At 37.8% G+C, this 18,286-nt stretch overlaps 1 protein-coding gene across 1 annotated transcript in view; it reads left to right on the top strand.

The window, feature by feature from the left end:
• The first annotated feature begins 2,959 nt into the window (after positions 1-2,959).
• Positions 2,960-18,286, top strand: part of trpc7b (transient receptor potential cation channel, subfamily C, member 7b) — a 28,884-nt gene continuing 13,557 nt past the window's right edge. Inside the window, exons 1-5 of the mRNA XM_056769524.1 lie at positions 2,960-3,712; positions 10,730-10,909; positions 15,693-15,857; positions 16,696-16,912; positions 18,119-18,286. The exon at positions 18,119-18,286 is cut by the window's right edge and continues 66 nt beyond it. Coding sequence (XP_056625502.1) covers positions 2,960-3,712; positions 10,730-10,909; positions 15,693-15,857; positions 16,696-16,912; positions 18,119-18,286 — 1,483 coding nt within the window. The remainder of the gene's footprint in view (positions 3,713-10,729; positions 10,910-15,692; positions 15,858-16,695; positions 16,913-18,118) is intronic.

The following is an 18,286-nucleotide window of genomic DNA, read 5'->3' on the forward strand; positions in this document are numbered from 1 at the left end:
TTATAAAAGCGACTTAAATATCCTAATTTAACTTAACAGGCCTAAGCCTTGTCTGTCGAACCGGGCCATAGTTTCTTTTCCCAAATCTTCACAAAAAATTTAATTTTTGCAGGTTTATTTTTCTTGTCATTCATTTTTAATCTCTGTTTTCACATTTCTTACTGTGGTATGCGAGTTGAAAATAAAAGATTTCTTGGCCATGAATCAAGAATTCGTTCTTATGACTCATTCATTCGCTGCTCATTTTACAAATGAATAAATTACTAAATCATAGTAACGAATTAAGAAGTCAAGTCGTAGGAATGAATTTCTGTGGAAATTATAGCTAACCATGACTTAGTTTCAAAATTTCTTTGTTGAATGACATGGCATTGTTTCTGTTATAATGAACCTTTACATTTTGGATCATATTGAAATTGTTTAATCGATTATTGATAGCTTTAATCGATTTCATAATTTATCGATCATAGATTAATTGTTTAGTCCCTAATAGAGACGCTTTTATTTTCCTGAGGTAAACGTCGTAGCTGAGAACTTCTTCACAGACTGTTACACAGACCATTGCCCTGGTTTTAATCGTTTATAGATACAGAAACGATGCATGATTGTAAGTACTTTATTTTTCAACACATCCTCTGATGTCCATTCATGTCATAACTTCTATTAAAGGAGTAGTTCACTTTAAAATACTTTAAAATCACCCCCATGTTATCCAAGATGTTTGTGTATTTCTTTCTTTATGTGGAAAAGAAATAAAGGTTTTTGATGAAAACATTCCAGGATTTTTCTCCATATAGTGGACTTCAATGGACTCCAAACGGTTGAAGGTCAAAATGACAGTTTCAGTGCAGCATCAAGGGCTTTAAACAAAACCAGACGATGAATAAAGATCTTATCTAGTGAAACAATCGGTCATTTTCTAAATAAAATTAAAATTTATATTTTTTATAAACACAAATGCTCGCCTTGCTCTGCGATGCATATTCATGACCTCACATAATACGTTATTACGTTGAATAGGTCACGCTTGACGTAGGCGGAAGTACAAGTTAGTTTTTACTAACATGCAAATTTTCAACGTAAATTAACATTACAACTACACAAATTTCAGCACATTAGAGTATAAAACATACAGTATGCAAACAGCCTGTATCATCTGTGATCTTCTCTACTGGCACTTTTTTTCATGCTTTTAATCATTTCAATGGGACACAGTGTCAGGTAACCGGGATCCCACCCGTCCCACCTGTTCAACTAATGACATCTATCTGCACAACAATGCTGTGCTGTGACTGGTTGCCATGGTGTTGCTGTGTGGATGCTAGGGTTTTCGGATGATTGTTAAGACGTTGTGTGTGGATACTAAAGGGTTCTGGTTGGTTGCTAGGATGTTGCTCACTGGACCATGCCAGCAGATATTCTGATATGTACTGAAGATATGACTCAGGCCTTTACTTCAAGTCTTTATCATCAGCCTGTTTCATTAGATAGACAGATGTTTTCTCTAATTCCACTTTTACTTATTATTTATATACAGTCGTGGAAAAAATCAAGAGAGAATTTCAAAATTGTTTTCTGTTTATCTGAATGTATTATTTATGGGTACGCAATATTTACAATACAATACACTATGTCTATTGTAAACAAAAATTTGCGTCTATTTACTTCTATCTGTTTTTTTTTTCAGGCCTCAAATACTGGTTCAGATAGACTTTTTAAGCAATGCAGCAGTCATATTTTTACCTGTATTTTTGTTCAAAAAATATCTGTATGTGATAACCTGAATTTTTCTCACAGTTTTCATGTGTCTTGTCATGCCGTCAGTCTTTCACATTGCTGTTGGATGACTTTGTCATTCCTGAGGTTTGATTTTGATGAAATACAACAGACACTGGAATGGACTGACCACTATAAATGATGATTAAATGAATATTTGGAAGGTCTCTTATCTTTTTCCACAGCTATTCATTCACAACGATAGCAATGCATTGACATGTACAGCAAAATGATCTGATAGGTGGTTATAAATAACATGTTTTATGTGACCATATAAAATATAAATTTGCATCACATGAGAGAAGAGGCTGAGCGAACGCTCACAATGTTTAGAAATGTATCAATTCCATCTTGTCCTGGATACTTTAGTCATATTCTCTCTCTGCAGTTGAGTCACGTGTTTTAATTTTTCAGTGGGTTGTGGCTCTCACGGATTGCTTCATTTCATTATGAAGTGTCTCATTCAGAAGCACACGTCATGCAAAACAGTTTATTGATCTGCTCGCTGTACATTTCATGGATGTTTGTTTCTGCGCTGTATTAACTGCGTGTGCATGCAAATAATTGGTCGGTACGGGATGAATAGATTTTCTCCTGTGGTGCTTTTGTGAAATCAAAAAAGGCTACGACCACAAAGAAGGTTCAAATTGATACGATCTCACCACTTAAATAAATATTACGTCTGCACTCCACATGTTTTCGTGAGGGAAAATTACACGTACCTTTGAGACCGCTACACAACGTGCTAAAATCTTTGCAATTTTCCGGGGTTTTGCTATCGCTCAAGTGTCCATGTCATGCGACCCTGGGTTGTTTTCTTATGTTATTGATTATTGGTGCACTCAGAGGCCAGATTGTCTCATGCGGTGAAAGACCAATGTAAGGTTTCTAAAAGAAGCGGTCGTGATTGGCAGGGTTCAATCATTATTTTATTGACGGGTGATTGTGAATGGAAGCTCGTGCTGGGTGGTGAACAGAGCAGATGAAAACCTTCACATGTAACCTACTGACGTTATAGTGCGCCATCAATCGTAATGTTCTTTCTCCTAACTTAGTTTTATAAGTACACTAGACTTGATAAAGTGACATCACTCTGTTTGAGTAACTTATGAACCAAGTTGACATTCATTTTTGATTTCTTAATGTGCTGATCTTCTACGTTCTGTCTCTCAGGTCAGAGGTCATGCATCGCAGGCACACCACCCTTCGAGAGAAGGGGCGTCGGCAAGCCATCCGAGGCCCCGCCTACATGTTCAATGAGCGTGGCACAAGCCTGACAGCAGAGGAGGAACGTTTCCTTGATGCTGCGGAGTACGGCAATATTCCTGTTGTCCGCAAGATGTTGGAGGAGTCCAAAACGCTCAACTTCAACTGCGTGGACTACATGGGCCAAAATGCGTTGCAGCTCGCCGTCGGCAACGAGCACCTGGAAGTCACTGAGCTCCTCCTGAAGAAGGATGGAATGGCCCGAGTGGGCGACGCGCTCCTGTTGGCTATCAGCAAAGGCTACGTGCGAATCGTGGAGGCCATACTGGCCCACCCAGCGTTCGCCGGAGGTCTGAGGTTGACCTTGAGCCCATTGGAGCAGGAGTTGAGAGACGACGACTTCTACGCCTACGATGAGGACGGAACGCGTTTCTCCCACGACGTGACCCCTGTGATACTGGCCGCACACTGTCAGGAGTACGAGATTGTCCACATCTTGTTGATGAAGGGCGCCAGGATCGAACGGCCCCACGACTACTTCTGCAAGTGCTGCGAGTGCACGGAGAAACAGAGACGAGACTCCTTCAGCCACTCCAGATCGCGAATGAACGCCTACAAAGGGCTCGCCAGCGCCGCCTACCTTTCGCTCTCCAGCGAAGACCCCGTGCTCACCGCTTTAGAGCTCAGTAACGAGCTCGCACGCCTCGCCAACATAGAGACAGAGTTTAAGGTAAGACAACAGTTCACACTAGGCATGGGCCAGTATGAGATTTTGACGGTACGATAAACATATGTATCACAATTATAGCTTAAAAATGTGTTCTTTTAAATGTTCAGGTAAAAACATTGAACACAATATGTTTTATTTTTAAGGGACACAAAATATTTGGAACAGTAGTAAGCATGTACAGCATGTCAGGTTAAATCAGTGGTTCCCAAACCTTAGGAAAGCACGGCACCCCTTTCTAGTCTTTTTTACATGCATTTCTAACAATTAAACTTGCATGCATACATACACATATACTGTAAATAATAATAAATTAAATGCAGGTGAGCAAACAACAAATTAGGCATGAACAAAAAAAGGCACAGAACCTAATGGATTCCTACACTTTCCATCCTTAATGTGGTTTTAAACTGGCTTTTATCCTTGAATCCTGTATTCGGCATTTGCCTGGTTCACACATGAAAACTCTCATTGAATCCCAATCTAGATACCTTCCTTTCTTCAGCGGAACAGGATCAGGTGATGTCCTAAAATGAGACTTAAAATGATGATGCTCTGAAAAGCACCCGAATGACTCTAGTGGTTTTTTGAGGCAAAGCAATATGTTTGTGAGAGAACATCATTTATATTTGAGTTTATCTAGATTGAAATGTAAATAAATATGGCAACACTACAATGACGTAATATCATTGGTTCATGAGCATCATGTGATACAACACGCATGACAGATATATAGTCACAAGACACATAAGAACCTATGAGTTTTGAAAGGACAGTGACATATTTTCATTTATCAATCAGATATGTTTTGTTTTGTTTCTGTTGTAATAAATAGAAATAAAATAGTATATGAAATATATACTTCATTAAAGAAGGACAAATGTTTATGCAATGTAAATCGCTTTAGATAAAAGCCTCTGCCAAATGCACAAATGTAAAATATATTTACCAATCCGGAATCATTTGGATTACTTAAACGATGGATGTGCTGTATGTGCTTTTTAGAGCTTTGCCATTTTAAATCCCATAAAGATCATAACATTACAACATTTTCATATTCAATTTTTGTTTGTGTTTAGCTGAATAAAGAAAGTCACACACAGCTGGCGTGCAGTAAATAAATCATGAGAGAAGTTTTATCTTTGGGTTTATGAGATTCACCCGTTCAGAATCATTCAAGAACAAACTGTAGATGCATGTTTATGAGAAACAGAAATCATTTGATGGTGTTTGAGGAAAGATAAGCAGAGCAATTAAAACACAATCACTATAAACCAAAGATGAACGCTTTATAAAACTGAGTCTCATCTTCCCAAAGGACATAATAACAGCAATAATGCTGAATCTTTACATGAGACAATATCTGACTTTAAGAGAGCAATGTGAAGAGAGGGAGAGAGAGAGAGAGAGAGAGAGAGAGGGGGAGGGGGAGAGGGAGAGAGGGAGAGGGAGAGGGAGAGGGAGAGGGAGAGGGAGAGGGAGAGGGAGAGGGAGAGGGAGAGGGAGAGGGAGAGGGAGAGGGAGAGGGAGAGGGAGAGGGAGGGAGAGAGAGAGAATATCCAGGTTGATGTTCTTCACACTTCCAATGTTTCATAACCTAGTGAACTACGTAGGTGGCATGTCAAGGCGTCATTGGTGCATATCAGATGCGAAGGTTGTTGAGAACGGTTAGGTACCTGCTTCTGGATGCAGTCGATTTCTCAATTTAAACATAAAGTATCTCCAAGGTGACTGAGTTTAACTTAATACAGAAAAGTATTAAGAATAAAAGATCAATCTAATTGAAGTGAACTATCTTTGTCTCATTCGTCTTGTTTATCACTTATAAAAATGTACAAATAAGCATATTTTTGATATTTTCTGTAACATGTGTAAAGAAGACCATCTACACTTTGGTCCCGATGGTCTTGAACGGGCAGAGCAGGTGTCAACATGTGTTTGTCAGGGCTCAGATGCTGGCGTGTGCGTGTGCGTCCGTCGCAGAACTGTAAATTAAAGTGTTTCTCACACAAGAGTGTGTTTAATTAACCACAGCTCATCCCCCGAGAGCTCTCTCTCTCTCTCTCTCTCTCTCTGTCTCTCTCTCTCTCTCTCTGTCTCTCTCTCTCTCTCTCTGTTTCTCTCTCTCTCTCTCTCTCTCTCTCTCTCTTTCTCTGTGTGTGTGTCCAGTGTTCAGTAAACCGTCCACACGTTTAAGCGGCGCGTCATCTGTTATCTAGCCACACTGCGCTCTAATGAGTGCGAGTCTAATCCGTGTGACAGACCGGTTGTATTCTGCTCTTGAGGGATCAGATCCATCTCTCGCCTGAATCATTTCTCCAAGGTCTCCTGAGGGTTTAGATCGGATTGCCTTTTTGCATTCAGTGGTGTCCAACAGTCTGAGAGCCAAATGACCAAAACTTGCGCAAAAAAATGGCGCAGACAATGTGAGCGCTTGGTAATGAATTTGAGAATCGACTTCATTTTAACGGCACTCTCGTGGACACGGATGATGATATCGTGTTCTTTAATGAAATCAGTACGTTCACAACACAAAAGTTGATCCCCACCGAGCACACGACCTGACTGTGTATTCTATGACAGATGTTTAAAGTGGTCTTGTTAAGTGTAGTCTAGACTGTTGTAGTGTAGCAGGTTTTTTAAGTCTGCGAGTCATGTAGAGAAACTTTTGCTCATGTTTAGATGCTTTTGCTCATTCTGTCATAACAATCAACCGCAGGAATACATTAGAAGTCTTTTGTTCCTGCAGAAGCGTCTTGGATCTGTCACAGGAACAGACCGGATTTCGATTGCTTTGTCAAGTCCAATCATTCTTCGCTTCTTTCCAAATTATTAAGAGGTTTTTAGTCCCCGTCCTCATATAAACTCTGTCAGGTTTTCAGCGGCGGTCAGATGCTGTCATGTCTCTGAGCTAAATCTCACCGAAGCACTTCATGTTTAAGAGCCAAATGAGTGAAGAGAGGGACTCTTGTGTAGAGGTGGCAGCCGGTTTTCCATCTCATGTCAGCATCAGTGTGGTTGTTTGTGCCTAATGACTCCATATGTCTCATGAATACCGTTGCCGCCGGTGACGTCAGTGCTGTTGCCGGTGGCGATGAGACGGATGCTGATGGAATTCTTCTTGTTGGTCTCAGGGATCAGTGGACATTTTTAAGGCATTTTCATTGGCGCACGAGGCAGAGCTCATGTTGAACAAGTTTGACCGTCAGCGGCACCAGGTGTGTTCCGGAGACCACGCTTGTCTGGGGAATGTAATCCAGAAAAGAATGTCTGAAATGCTGACAACTATTCTGACATTTGAAAAAGTATTTTAGAAGTAATGAATTGTTGCTCAGAGACAAATGTTATCGCTCAGAAGATGCTCTATTGGGGCTCAAGAGATTTGATGGAGTTGCTTTGGAGAGAGAGTATGGAGGTATAAAATTAATGTAGATTATTAGTGGTAAACAAACTGGATTTGGGTAAATGACTGAAATGAGACTGAAGCAAAAGTCTAGAAATTGTCTCAGTAATTTTAGTAGAAATTGTAACGGCTGAATAAAGCATCTGTTGTGAACATGTGTGGTTAAAGAGAATATTTTCTCTATCCAAATGAGGAAAACGCTCATAATTTATCATATAGAAGCATTAACAGTGTCATGGTGCAGAATTTCAGGCGTAAAGTGGAAAAGTTCACAGCCATATCAGACATGACGCAAAAGAAAGGAAAGAAAAACATGCAATTTAGCAATTCTTTATATGCACTGACATTGGATGTCTTGTGGGCAAAGCTTTCTGATTTAAATAAAGAACATCATTCATTCTCAGATCAGATTCTCTACTGTGTGGATGAGCTTCTGCTTTCATGTGAATTTTTGTTATTTATGTGCGAACACTTGTAGTGATGTGAACATTGCAACCTTTACTTAATTTACATGGTGAGGAATTGGATTGGATCTACATCGACTTTGTGAAGACAAGTTTAGTAAATGACTGAGAATGTAGATGTGCATCGATGGAAGAAAAATGACGCTGATATGATGTGAATCTCTCTCAGTTTGCGTCTATGTTAGTCCTTCTGAATGACTGATCTCTTCTCAGGAGTACAATGAAAAGGGTGAATTTGTTATCAGTTATCACTCACTTTGTGTGTGTGTGTGTGTGTGTGTTTGTGTTCAAGGGAATGTTTGATGTAGAGCAATTTTTGCCATTCGACATTTTAATATCCACTCTATCATGATATGCTAAACAGACAGTGAGAAATAACAGACGATATATTATAAAGTGACATCTATGAACATAGAAAACATATACAGGACCCTCAGATTGTGAGTCATCGTTTTGTTAATGTTTGTGTCAGATTTCACACAACTTTTGCCCAAATAGTTTTTCAGGCCACTTCAGACTACAAATAATAAGTGCTTCTGAAATGCAAGGAAAGGGAAACTGGCAGTGAATGCTATTTTATTTGCGTTAACACAGAGGAGGTCAGACCGCCTTTACAGTCCGATAAAAACACTCATATGGGGTTGAGTTTGAAAAACGATTCAGAACCTTACAGACCTTCATCTCGAGACGCACGTACTGTAAGTCTGCAGACGTTTGCAAAAACAAACACACACTCTGAAAGAACTCTGATTGTTTAGGTCTCCACAGTTTAAATTGGAATCGAAAGTACAAAATCAAATTGTTTAGGAACAAGTGTTGTGAAGAAAAATGGCCTAAACCGTTTCAATGTCAACTGTGTGATTTGCTCTGCTAGTGTCAAACACTTGTAATGTCCATTCAGCTCCACTCTTCTCTCTCCAGCTTGTTTATATTTACATTCATTTTCAATTATTCAACAGCCTGCAATCAATTTTTCCACTCACAGCACCTCCAGGTCTTTATTATAGATGTGAGATTTTCCAGTATTCCTCATACAAAGTGTATTTCTATTTTTGTTTAACTGTTATGATTTTTTATACTGTATTGCATGCTCATTCATCTTCACTTCCATCTACAAGGTGGGTCTCAGATGGATCACTTCCATGCAAAGTAAAAGTTCACCCAACAATGAAAATTCTGTCATCATTCGCTCACCCTCATTCCCAGACATCTACTCAAATATAAGCAAACTGTACTCAAATATCTTACAACTTTTAAGTGTGTTTAACTATTGTGATATTTTGAGTCACTTAACTCAAAACATTTAATTATATCTTCCAAATAACGTCAAAGCTATTCCCAGCATGCTTTGTGTGCACTCAAAAATCTCCCAAAAAAGTGTTATTTTATCTATTTATCTCAAAATTACAATGGGAGGAGACTTATAAATGTTTAGTTTTCTGTTCTTTTCTTTCATTTAACGTCTTATCTTTATCTAAATTTTCTGATAAAACAACATACCCAAATTTTTTTTGGATTCGTCCGAACTGATCCGAACCAAAGGAGTTGAAAGATAAGTAGTGCCGTTTATTTTGTTTACGTTTGAAAGGCCGGTCTTTCCACTTTTATTTAACCCTTTCCTCTCTGGTGTTTTGATTACAAAAAAAAGTTCAGAACACGAATCTTCAGTGTTTTAGCTTTAAAATGATGCATAGTTTATGACAGTTGATCGAAAATTAATGTAAAACAAAGGTAATAAAAAACGTAGACACGCCCACAAACGCCATGACGGCCCGCCTACGGGCCGATGCCCGAAAATAGGTTAAAGAGTTTTCTGTTATTAGTGATTTTAATGTGGTTACCATTGTGAGGACGAGTAGAGCATTTGTTTAGGAGGAAAACTGAAAAAAAGGTTATATTTGAAGTTATTACACTGGTAAAAACTTTATGACAACATAGATAAGTGAAACTCAAGCAAATCTAAGATGAGTTTATTCAAATGTATTAATTTCAGTTTACTATACTGATGTCTTTAGTGTTCTTTACTCAAAATAATTGAGTTATCAACTTAAAAGTTTTTAATATGTTTCCATAAATGTTTTGAGTTATCTTAACTTATCGGAGTTTACAGTGTACCTGTATAAATGACTTTGTTCTGATAAAAACAGAAAAAGATATTTGTAAGAATGCTAGCAATTTTCAATTCTGTGACATCATTGACTGCCATAGTAGGAAAATTTGAATGGAAATCAAAAGTGCCCGAAAACAATTTGTGTTCCTTAATGCTTCAAAATATCGCACTTTGTGTTAAACACAAACCAAACTATGGTACTGGAAGATGTCGCAACTGAAAGTGGCTAAAATTCTAACATATATCTTTCTTTGTGTCAAAGATTCGAAACATCCTAAAGGTTATGTAAATGATGACAGAACTGTCCCTTTAAGACATTCACAGACAGGACGAGACTCACAGACTGATTATTCTTGAGGATGCTCTGGATCTTTGAACAGAATATGGTTCAGATACACATGACTGAATGGAATCACAGGAACGCTGGCTTTTCAAAGACAGACAGACAGCTTATTATCCTCGAGAGCAATTCTGAGCGCTCAACAGCACATCTGTTTCAGCTTTCGATCTGTCCTTGAGAAATAAAAAGCTTCACTTTTCCCGTGAAAGGGCCCATGACATGAAATCAAATTGAATGGGCTGAATAACTGTAATTGTTATCTGGACAGACAGACAGACTCCTCCAGCTCTGACGCTTTTTCTGACTTCACGTGTGCGGCTCTCTGAGCTGTCTTGGAGGTTGACGGTGTGTTCTGGAGTTGTTCAATTCACCTGCCATAACACACATTTACTTTTCTGTCAGTCATTGCTGCACTTTTTTCTTTTCTGTCAATAGTTGATTTGATATCACAATAGATCATTCTCTGGGCCGTCTGTTACACAGCATGATTTTAATGAGACTAATTTAAATAGCAGAACGCCTCCTCTCTCCTGAGGAGAATACTGTAACGTGTCCAAAGTTCAGCTCTGTTTGTGTTGATCCCATTCCTACATGTGCAAATCTACATACTGTATCATCAGGATTATCAAAGTCTTGAATGAGTTTACCCTCTTGGGCCTAAAGAATAAATCTCTGACTCATTATACATCTCTCTCTTTCTCAGAATGACTACAGGAAGTTGTCGATGCAGTGTAAGGATTTTGTGGTGGGTGTTCTGGATCTCTGTCGTGACACCCAGGAAGTGGAGGCCATTCTGAACGGTGATGTGGATCAGAACCCCCCCACAGAACTGAGACCCTGTCTGACCCGAGTCAAACTCGCCATCAAATACGAAGTGAAAAAGGTGAGAACGCCCTTTCAGTCATCAACGCTTGTACTGTGATATGTATACGATGAGCACTTTTGGCTCAACGCAGTATCCACCGAAGCGTGCAATAGACGTGTTAAATACATCTCTACTACGTCACTCTCTTAGGTGTGAAAACGACACGGATGTATGAAGGTGGAGTAATGTTAGCAGAGGGGGGCGTCATTTTTCATCATGACGAGTACGGGAGTGATTTTTTATATAATCAGACATGGTATTTTGTGTACGTTTATTACTTTCTGCGCATACTTTAGACGCATTTTAGCATGTAACCCAACCATACCCCTAAACCTAACAGTTTGTATATTATACTTTTATATTATTGTATAGTGTATATATAAGCTTTCATGTAGCTCAGTGGTTAGAGCATGGGATGGCAGGGATGGCACATACCCGGACACAAATGTATAGTATCATGTAATGTTAGTCACATCAAATAAATGCATCTGTCAAATGCATTAATGCATTCCAAGTGATTCCTAGTGTGTTTTGGTTAGTCGAGTAGATGAGAATGAGAAAATATCTGGAGGGTACAGACGATAAAATGAGAGAAGAAGAGTAGAGGATGAGAGGAGGAGAGGTTTTGACCTGAGCTCCTGATTGGTGGACTGTGTCTCAGATAGTCACTCAGTCTTCTGCATCTAGACGCTCCATGTCCAGAACTATCTCCTTTTTAGTACACAATCACATCGACCCTGTGCTTTTCTCTGTAAGGATGATCTCAAGTGTGAGAGGCTCTCAGCATTATTATGAGAAATGTTCTTCTCTCAACCACAGAACAGGTGTAGTTCTGAATGTATAATCTGTCAGGTAGGAGTCGAGTCAGATGACATATTAAAGATGCTAGGCGTCATCAATGAACTTATACAATGTAAACTGTGAAAATATGCAGTCAATGTTGTAGTTTTGTGAAGTTGAAGTGCTGCCATACACTGCTGTCGAGTCCATTATGAGTTGAAGAACGATGTCATGAATGATGTAAAAGGGCTTTTATATTAGAAACCTCTCAGATACTCAGCCGTCTGATTCTGCAGTCTCTCTGAAAGCGTCTCAGAAGTATCGTAAGGTCTTACATTGTGAATTCTGTTGAGTGTCCAGTCTCCCAGCATTAAAGTGTTTACTCGGGCAAGCGTCACTTTTATAACGCGTACACATTTCGCAAACCTTTGAGGTGAATTTATTCCCATAGTGTTTTTAACAATACATTCTGTTGCAACACAGCTTTAGCATGAAAGCGCTTTATATAAGTGTCAGTGAACCACTGGCAGTAAAGAAAGAAAAACCTGTGAAGATGTTCTCATCCTCCTGCTGCATATTAAAACACATATACATTATACATGCTTTATTATTCAAATAGAGAAAAAATACATGCGGCAAATTTCCGTCTGCTGGATGAGAATTGATGGCAGATGGGGCACAGGTGTGGGCTGACGGACGTCAGAGGTGGAACTAGACATTCCAAAAGATAGAAAATGTATGGATGGACCATCCCGAGATGTGCAAACCCTCTCACTTTCTGACTCAGAACCTTAAATCATGTGGATTGTTGAGAGATGTGATTAGGAGTCCAAAGGTCATGGGTTTGACCTCTTATTTATTATGAGTTTGACATCATTTCACTGCCATGTTGATATGCCCAAACGTTCTTTTAAATGAATAGGGCGTCATCACATGTTAATGATAAAACAGTTACTTACCAGTCTCCGTTTTCATGTCTAAAGTGTCACAGTAGATTTTTTCAACGAAAATGTCTTGAGCATGTAAATGGTAAATTATTTAAAGTCAGGAATTTTCTTGTATGTTATAGCTTTCCTGTGGTTTGAGAATGGCGCTAGGAACGCCAAGGTCATGGCCTCGATCCCAGCCATTGTACATACTCCGATACAATGTATAGTCTTATACAATGTCAGACGCTATGGAAAAAAGTGTATGCATAAATGTAAATATAGAGTGAGCGAAAATATCATATTGTCAGACTTTGAGAGACCATAACATACTGTATGACAAATGTGCTTATTCTGAAATCTAAAAACATAAATACATTCTGTATATATTCTTTAAGTCATGAAGATTTGATTCTAAACATTTACACATGTGCCATTACAACAGTGAGCTAGACACCCTCCCCTTCTATACACTGATTTCTATATGTCGCTATTCTACCCAAACTAAACATAAACATTTGAAAAACAATAGAAGTAACAATTAATTTAAACACATGTGTGAACTAAAAACTTGCACCTAAAAAGCTGAAAATTTGTCATTTTTTAAGTCAATGGCGCTCTCTGTCAGTTGGACAAACCAAGATGGCGCGCAGTCGCTTTCGGTGGATTCACCTCCTGCCGTTGGTTTAGCGTTCCAGGCCAATCCAGTCATTCATTTAGATCAGTGGTTTGAACACACATAATGATTAAATATATACCTTGAATGTTGGTGTCTGCCAAAGGGATGAATAAGATGTGTATATATATATTGAACGGAAAGCAGAACTAGCATTTTTTATTTCCAGAAAATGTAAACATTCAAAATTTGATTCAATCATTATTTTCCTCTACATAGTTAACTTACTTGTGTCTCATTTAAAATTTCAGAAGAGATCTTACTGTCTCGCAAAAGACTGTTCACCCATCAAGCATTAAATCTGTCACGGTTTATGCATGTTTATGTTTAAGTAAAAATATCTTAATATCTTAATTATTTGGATTATTGTGATTAAATGGAGAAAAACTTTGGGTTAAATTTCATCTTCCTCTCAGATTTTCTCCTGATGGCAGTGTTAGAAATCTAACAAAGTCTCCATATAGATATTCAGAAAAGATTCCAACAATGTGTCAAACTTTTGAAAGTTTTTTCAAAAGTCATTATTATTAAAGATTGAATTGTGAACTTAAACATTTCTTATCAAATGTATATATCAAATCTATCAGTTTATACCTCCATACTATTCGTGGGTTTGAACAGTTGTCTCATTTGTTTCTCTTTTATTTCTCCTAAACAATTTTTTGAAGAAACCAAGACTTCCTAAAAAGTTGATATTTATCTTTAAAACATCTTCTTCTGGGGTTGTTCAGATCTGACTTTATTTCATGGAGCCCGAGAGTACACGATAGAGAGCTTGCAGCCTCAGATGTTCTTCAGTTTCACCGTGTGGAGACCATGTCTTCGGTCTTCTTTTCACTGTGAAAAGTTTAAATAAGACGAGTAAATGAAGGTCGAATTTCTTCTGCATAAGTGTCCTACACTATAAAAGAGCAATAAAATGTTTAGTGAAGAGTCAATATTCTGTTATTGATTCAGTTCTGGAGGAACTGCTGAAGTCATTCAGGTTGACGATATGAAAATGATTTGTTTTATGTCTCATCTGTGAGTTTAAAAAGATCACGGCCTCATTAACCAATGAATGTGAGGCTAATGACTGCTGTCGCCCCAGATTAATACGAAGCCTGAGCTCATGAAAGCAAACACAACTGTCAACGGTCATGTGATTCTGAATCGGTTTTAGATTGTGGTCGATCGAACTTTGATGTTTCTGTCAATAAGTGACGATCCATTAAGCAGAGCGTTCTACCTTAAAATGACCCACATTAAATCATGTGACATTTAAATTATATGCACATCAAACTGATTTAAATTCATCTTTGAAAAGATTATGCAGATTAAAATACAAATTATGCATGAATGCAAATGACAATACAAATAATTGCTTTTCAAAGTTGGGCGCTAAAATTCTGACGCTTATTCAGATGAGTGTTTTACACAAGACACGAACGCATTTTAAATTAACAGCAATCAGAAGGGATGATAGGACAGTTACTATGGCAACCAGGTAGGGTCCGGTGACCTTAAAGAGTTTAATGTCACAACATCCCAAACACTCACACACTGTTGATGGCAAGTATGTGTGTGTGTGCGTGTGTGATAGGAAGTGTGCTTGTTTTTTTTTTGTGTGAGTGTTTGTATTTATAGTATGTGTTGGCTGTGTTATATGGTTTCTAATTTATAAAGTAGATTTTCTATTAATGTCCTCTGAACACACACACAAACTAACACATTTCTATAGACAGATCAAGTTCAGCACTGGATTACACAGAAGTCCATGGGCTCACATCAAATCAATATCACATTTTCTCTGTGTCATCTCGTGTCTTAATTTATCTTTCTGACATACACTAGAGCATCCAGCTATCTTAAGAGAGCCATCACACCGAATATTAGAACGTCAGGAGCTGTTCCTCATGAATAAATGTGCATGAAGAAGAACTTCAAACCAAAAAAATGCCTCCTGTATCGCAGGAATCTAATTGTTGCGTTGACTTTTCTCATCGAGAACAGTGTTAAAGAGTTTTCCTTTTTTGCAATTACCCCAAATCAAATAAAGCTGCTTACATATACTGTAGTGTACATATTTAACAAAACTTTGCCTAAATATGTGAATATAGCTATTATATAATAAACATGATAAACTAACAATAAAATATCACATAATGAACATGACTATATGAGATATTATCTGAATATAAATATAATGAAACATAATTAATTTAAATAAATATACGTGTGTGGATTTTGCTATTGAACAAAAATATATAAAAATTTAAATGCTAACAGATGAACAATTTCAACAATTTGATGAGTTGTGATCATATTTAACAAATTTTGACCGAATTCTGGTGATTTTTCTCCCACACGTGTTCTGTCACAGTTTGGCCGCCGTGTTATTAATTGTCATATTGTTTATTTCTCTGTTTGTGTGTTTTAGTTTGTGGCTCATCCAAACTGCCAGCAGCAGCTCTTGACCATCTGGTATGAGAATCTGCCGGGCCTGAGACAACAGTCCGTTGGAGTGAAGTGTCTGATGGTTCTGGGAGTCACCGTCGGTCTGCCCTTCCTGGCCATCGCTTACTGGATCATGCCCTGCAGCAAGGTAACACAAAAACACACCTGTGTCCCCTGAGCCGGGAGGAAGATTTCATGAACTAAAGTCGTCTCTGAGCTATCTAAACAGATCACATCACAAGCTTTAAAAGCATTTTTTTATCTTCAGTTAGATAAACACTTCAAGTCCAATTCAAGGGCCAATCAAAACCTCAAGTCATCTCAAAAAAACTTGACATTACAATAATTGAAAGGTATCTAACACGTGTTTACACCGGACGCGACTGGCGTGATGCGACTGGACACACGGCTTGTTCTAATAAAATTGTCCTGTCGCACCACATCCAGTGTGGACAATTTTTTTATATAATGGGTTCTAATGCGTTCTATTGTATTTTGTCGCATCGCTTCCAATCTACACGGTGTCATGACCATTCTGAGAACACAATAAAGTTCTACAACCCCTTTTTGACGGATGTGACTATGAGAGAAACTTCACTGCGGTTATTGATTTATGGGTTAGAAATAAGATTGAATGTACAGCCGTGGAAAATCTCAAAATGTTTTTTATTTATTTACTATTTTTAACAACAATGATCATTTTTGTTTCATTCTGTGAACTAGTCACATCATTTCTCCAAAATCCCCAAATGAAAGTATCGTTTTATTTACAGACAATTGAAATGGTCAAAATATAAATTATATAAAACGCAATGTTTACAGATTTTAAATACATTAAAGAAAGTTTGTATTCACAAACAACACAATACTATTGTATCTGCATGCATTTTTGGAAATGTAGTTCAGGAAATAATTCAAGAAGTGAAATTATGTTTATTAATAACATAATTTCAACACAATAATTTTAATATCTCTCTCACACACAGCTGGGGCAAATATTACGGAGTCCCTTCATGAAATTTGTAGCCCATGCTGTCTCTTTCACCATCTTCTTGAGTCTGCTGGTTCTGAACGCATCGGACCGTTTAGAGGGGGTAAAGAACCTCCCGAATGAGACCATAACAGACCACCCTCGACAGGTGTTCCGTGTCAAGACCACCCAGTTCTCCTGGACAGAGCTGCTCATCATGAAATGGGTTCTAGGTAAGAACTGATGGATGATGGTTGTACTGGTTTAGTGTGTGTGTGTGTCCCTGTGTGTGGTCTCGTCTTTTACATGTAACGGAATGATGCTAATTGTGATTCACCACGTGTTGAAACAGGTCTCTGAGTCCTTTAATGTGACTATAAGAATGTTATGACATTTCTGTTTTGAGAACTCCAATTCATTGCATGTTGAGGTGACATGCGCGGATCTGAAAAATCTCAGACTTTACAATGAAACAGAGAAGAATATCATAAAGACTTACAAAAAATAACTATATTTCAAGTTCATTTAATTAACTACTTAAATAAAATTCAAGCATTGTGATGCTTTAAAATAAGGTGCTATTTGTTTTCAGTATAAATGCATTAGCTGACATCAACTAACAATGAACAATTAATTTTTTCAGTATTTATTATTCCTTGTTAATGTTGGTCAATGTCAATACAGATATTCATCTTAATTCATGCATTAACAGTGACAACGTTTAATTTTAATAATATATTAGTAAATGCTGAAATAAATATGAACTAACATTAATAAATGCTGTATTGTTCATTGTTAAAAAAATGTACAGAAAATGTTAACACATTTTTTTTAATAGAACCTTATTATAAATTGTTACCAAGTTCATTTTCAAATTACTAGGAACACTAATATCAATGTAATTGAGTATGTTTGCAGCCTACTATTTCAAAACTGCTTGGGACTAAATTGGCAAACTTTTTAGTTGATAAAAATACTTCAAGTATAACAGGAGTAAACTTGGAATACATAACTAGTTAAAAACTGTGTTTTTCATTCGTACTGAAAGCATACTACAAAATAACTTTGTGATTTGGGGGCCCAAATTGATTTCAGGCATGGGGGGCCTCCACAGTCATCACATGCACCCTTTATAACCCTTATTTGCCATCTCGCTCTCAAGACTTAAATAACATTGAGTAAATAACAATGCGGACAATGTAGTGCATACTATTGGTGTACTGCACTGTGTGTGTGTGTTTGTTGAATATCTTTGTAACTATGTTTGGACGATAACATTTTTTTAAAGATTAAAGGTGATTTATTGACATCATGATGTGAGCAAGTACTGTATTATGAGAGATTTCCTCATATTTGTTAAAACTGCAAATAAAATGTCTCTCATCCTCTGCGACTGCAGTGTAAAGTCTGGATTAAAACCTCCTGTGTGTGTGTTTCAGGAATGATCTGGTCCGAGTGTAAAGAGATCTGGATGGACGGTCCTCGCGAGTACGTCATGCACCTGTGGAACGTTCTGGATTTTGGGATGCTGTCTATCTTCGTGGCCTCATTCACCGCACGCCTCATGGCGTTCCTCAAAGCGTCCAAAGCTCAGCTATATGTTGACC

The sequence above is a fragment of the Triplophysa dalaica genome, chromosome 16 (assembly GCF_015846415.1).
Source record: "Triplophysa dalaica isolate WHDGS20190420 chromosome 16, ASM1584641v1, whole genome shotgun sequence".
NCBI classification, from domain to species: Eukaryota; Metazoa; Chordata; class Actinopteri; order Cypriniformes; family Nemacheilidae; genus Triplophysa; species Triplophysa dalaica.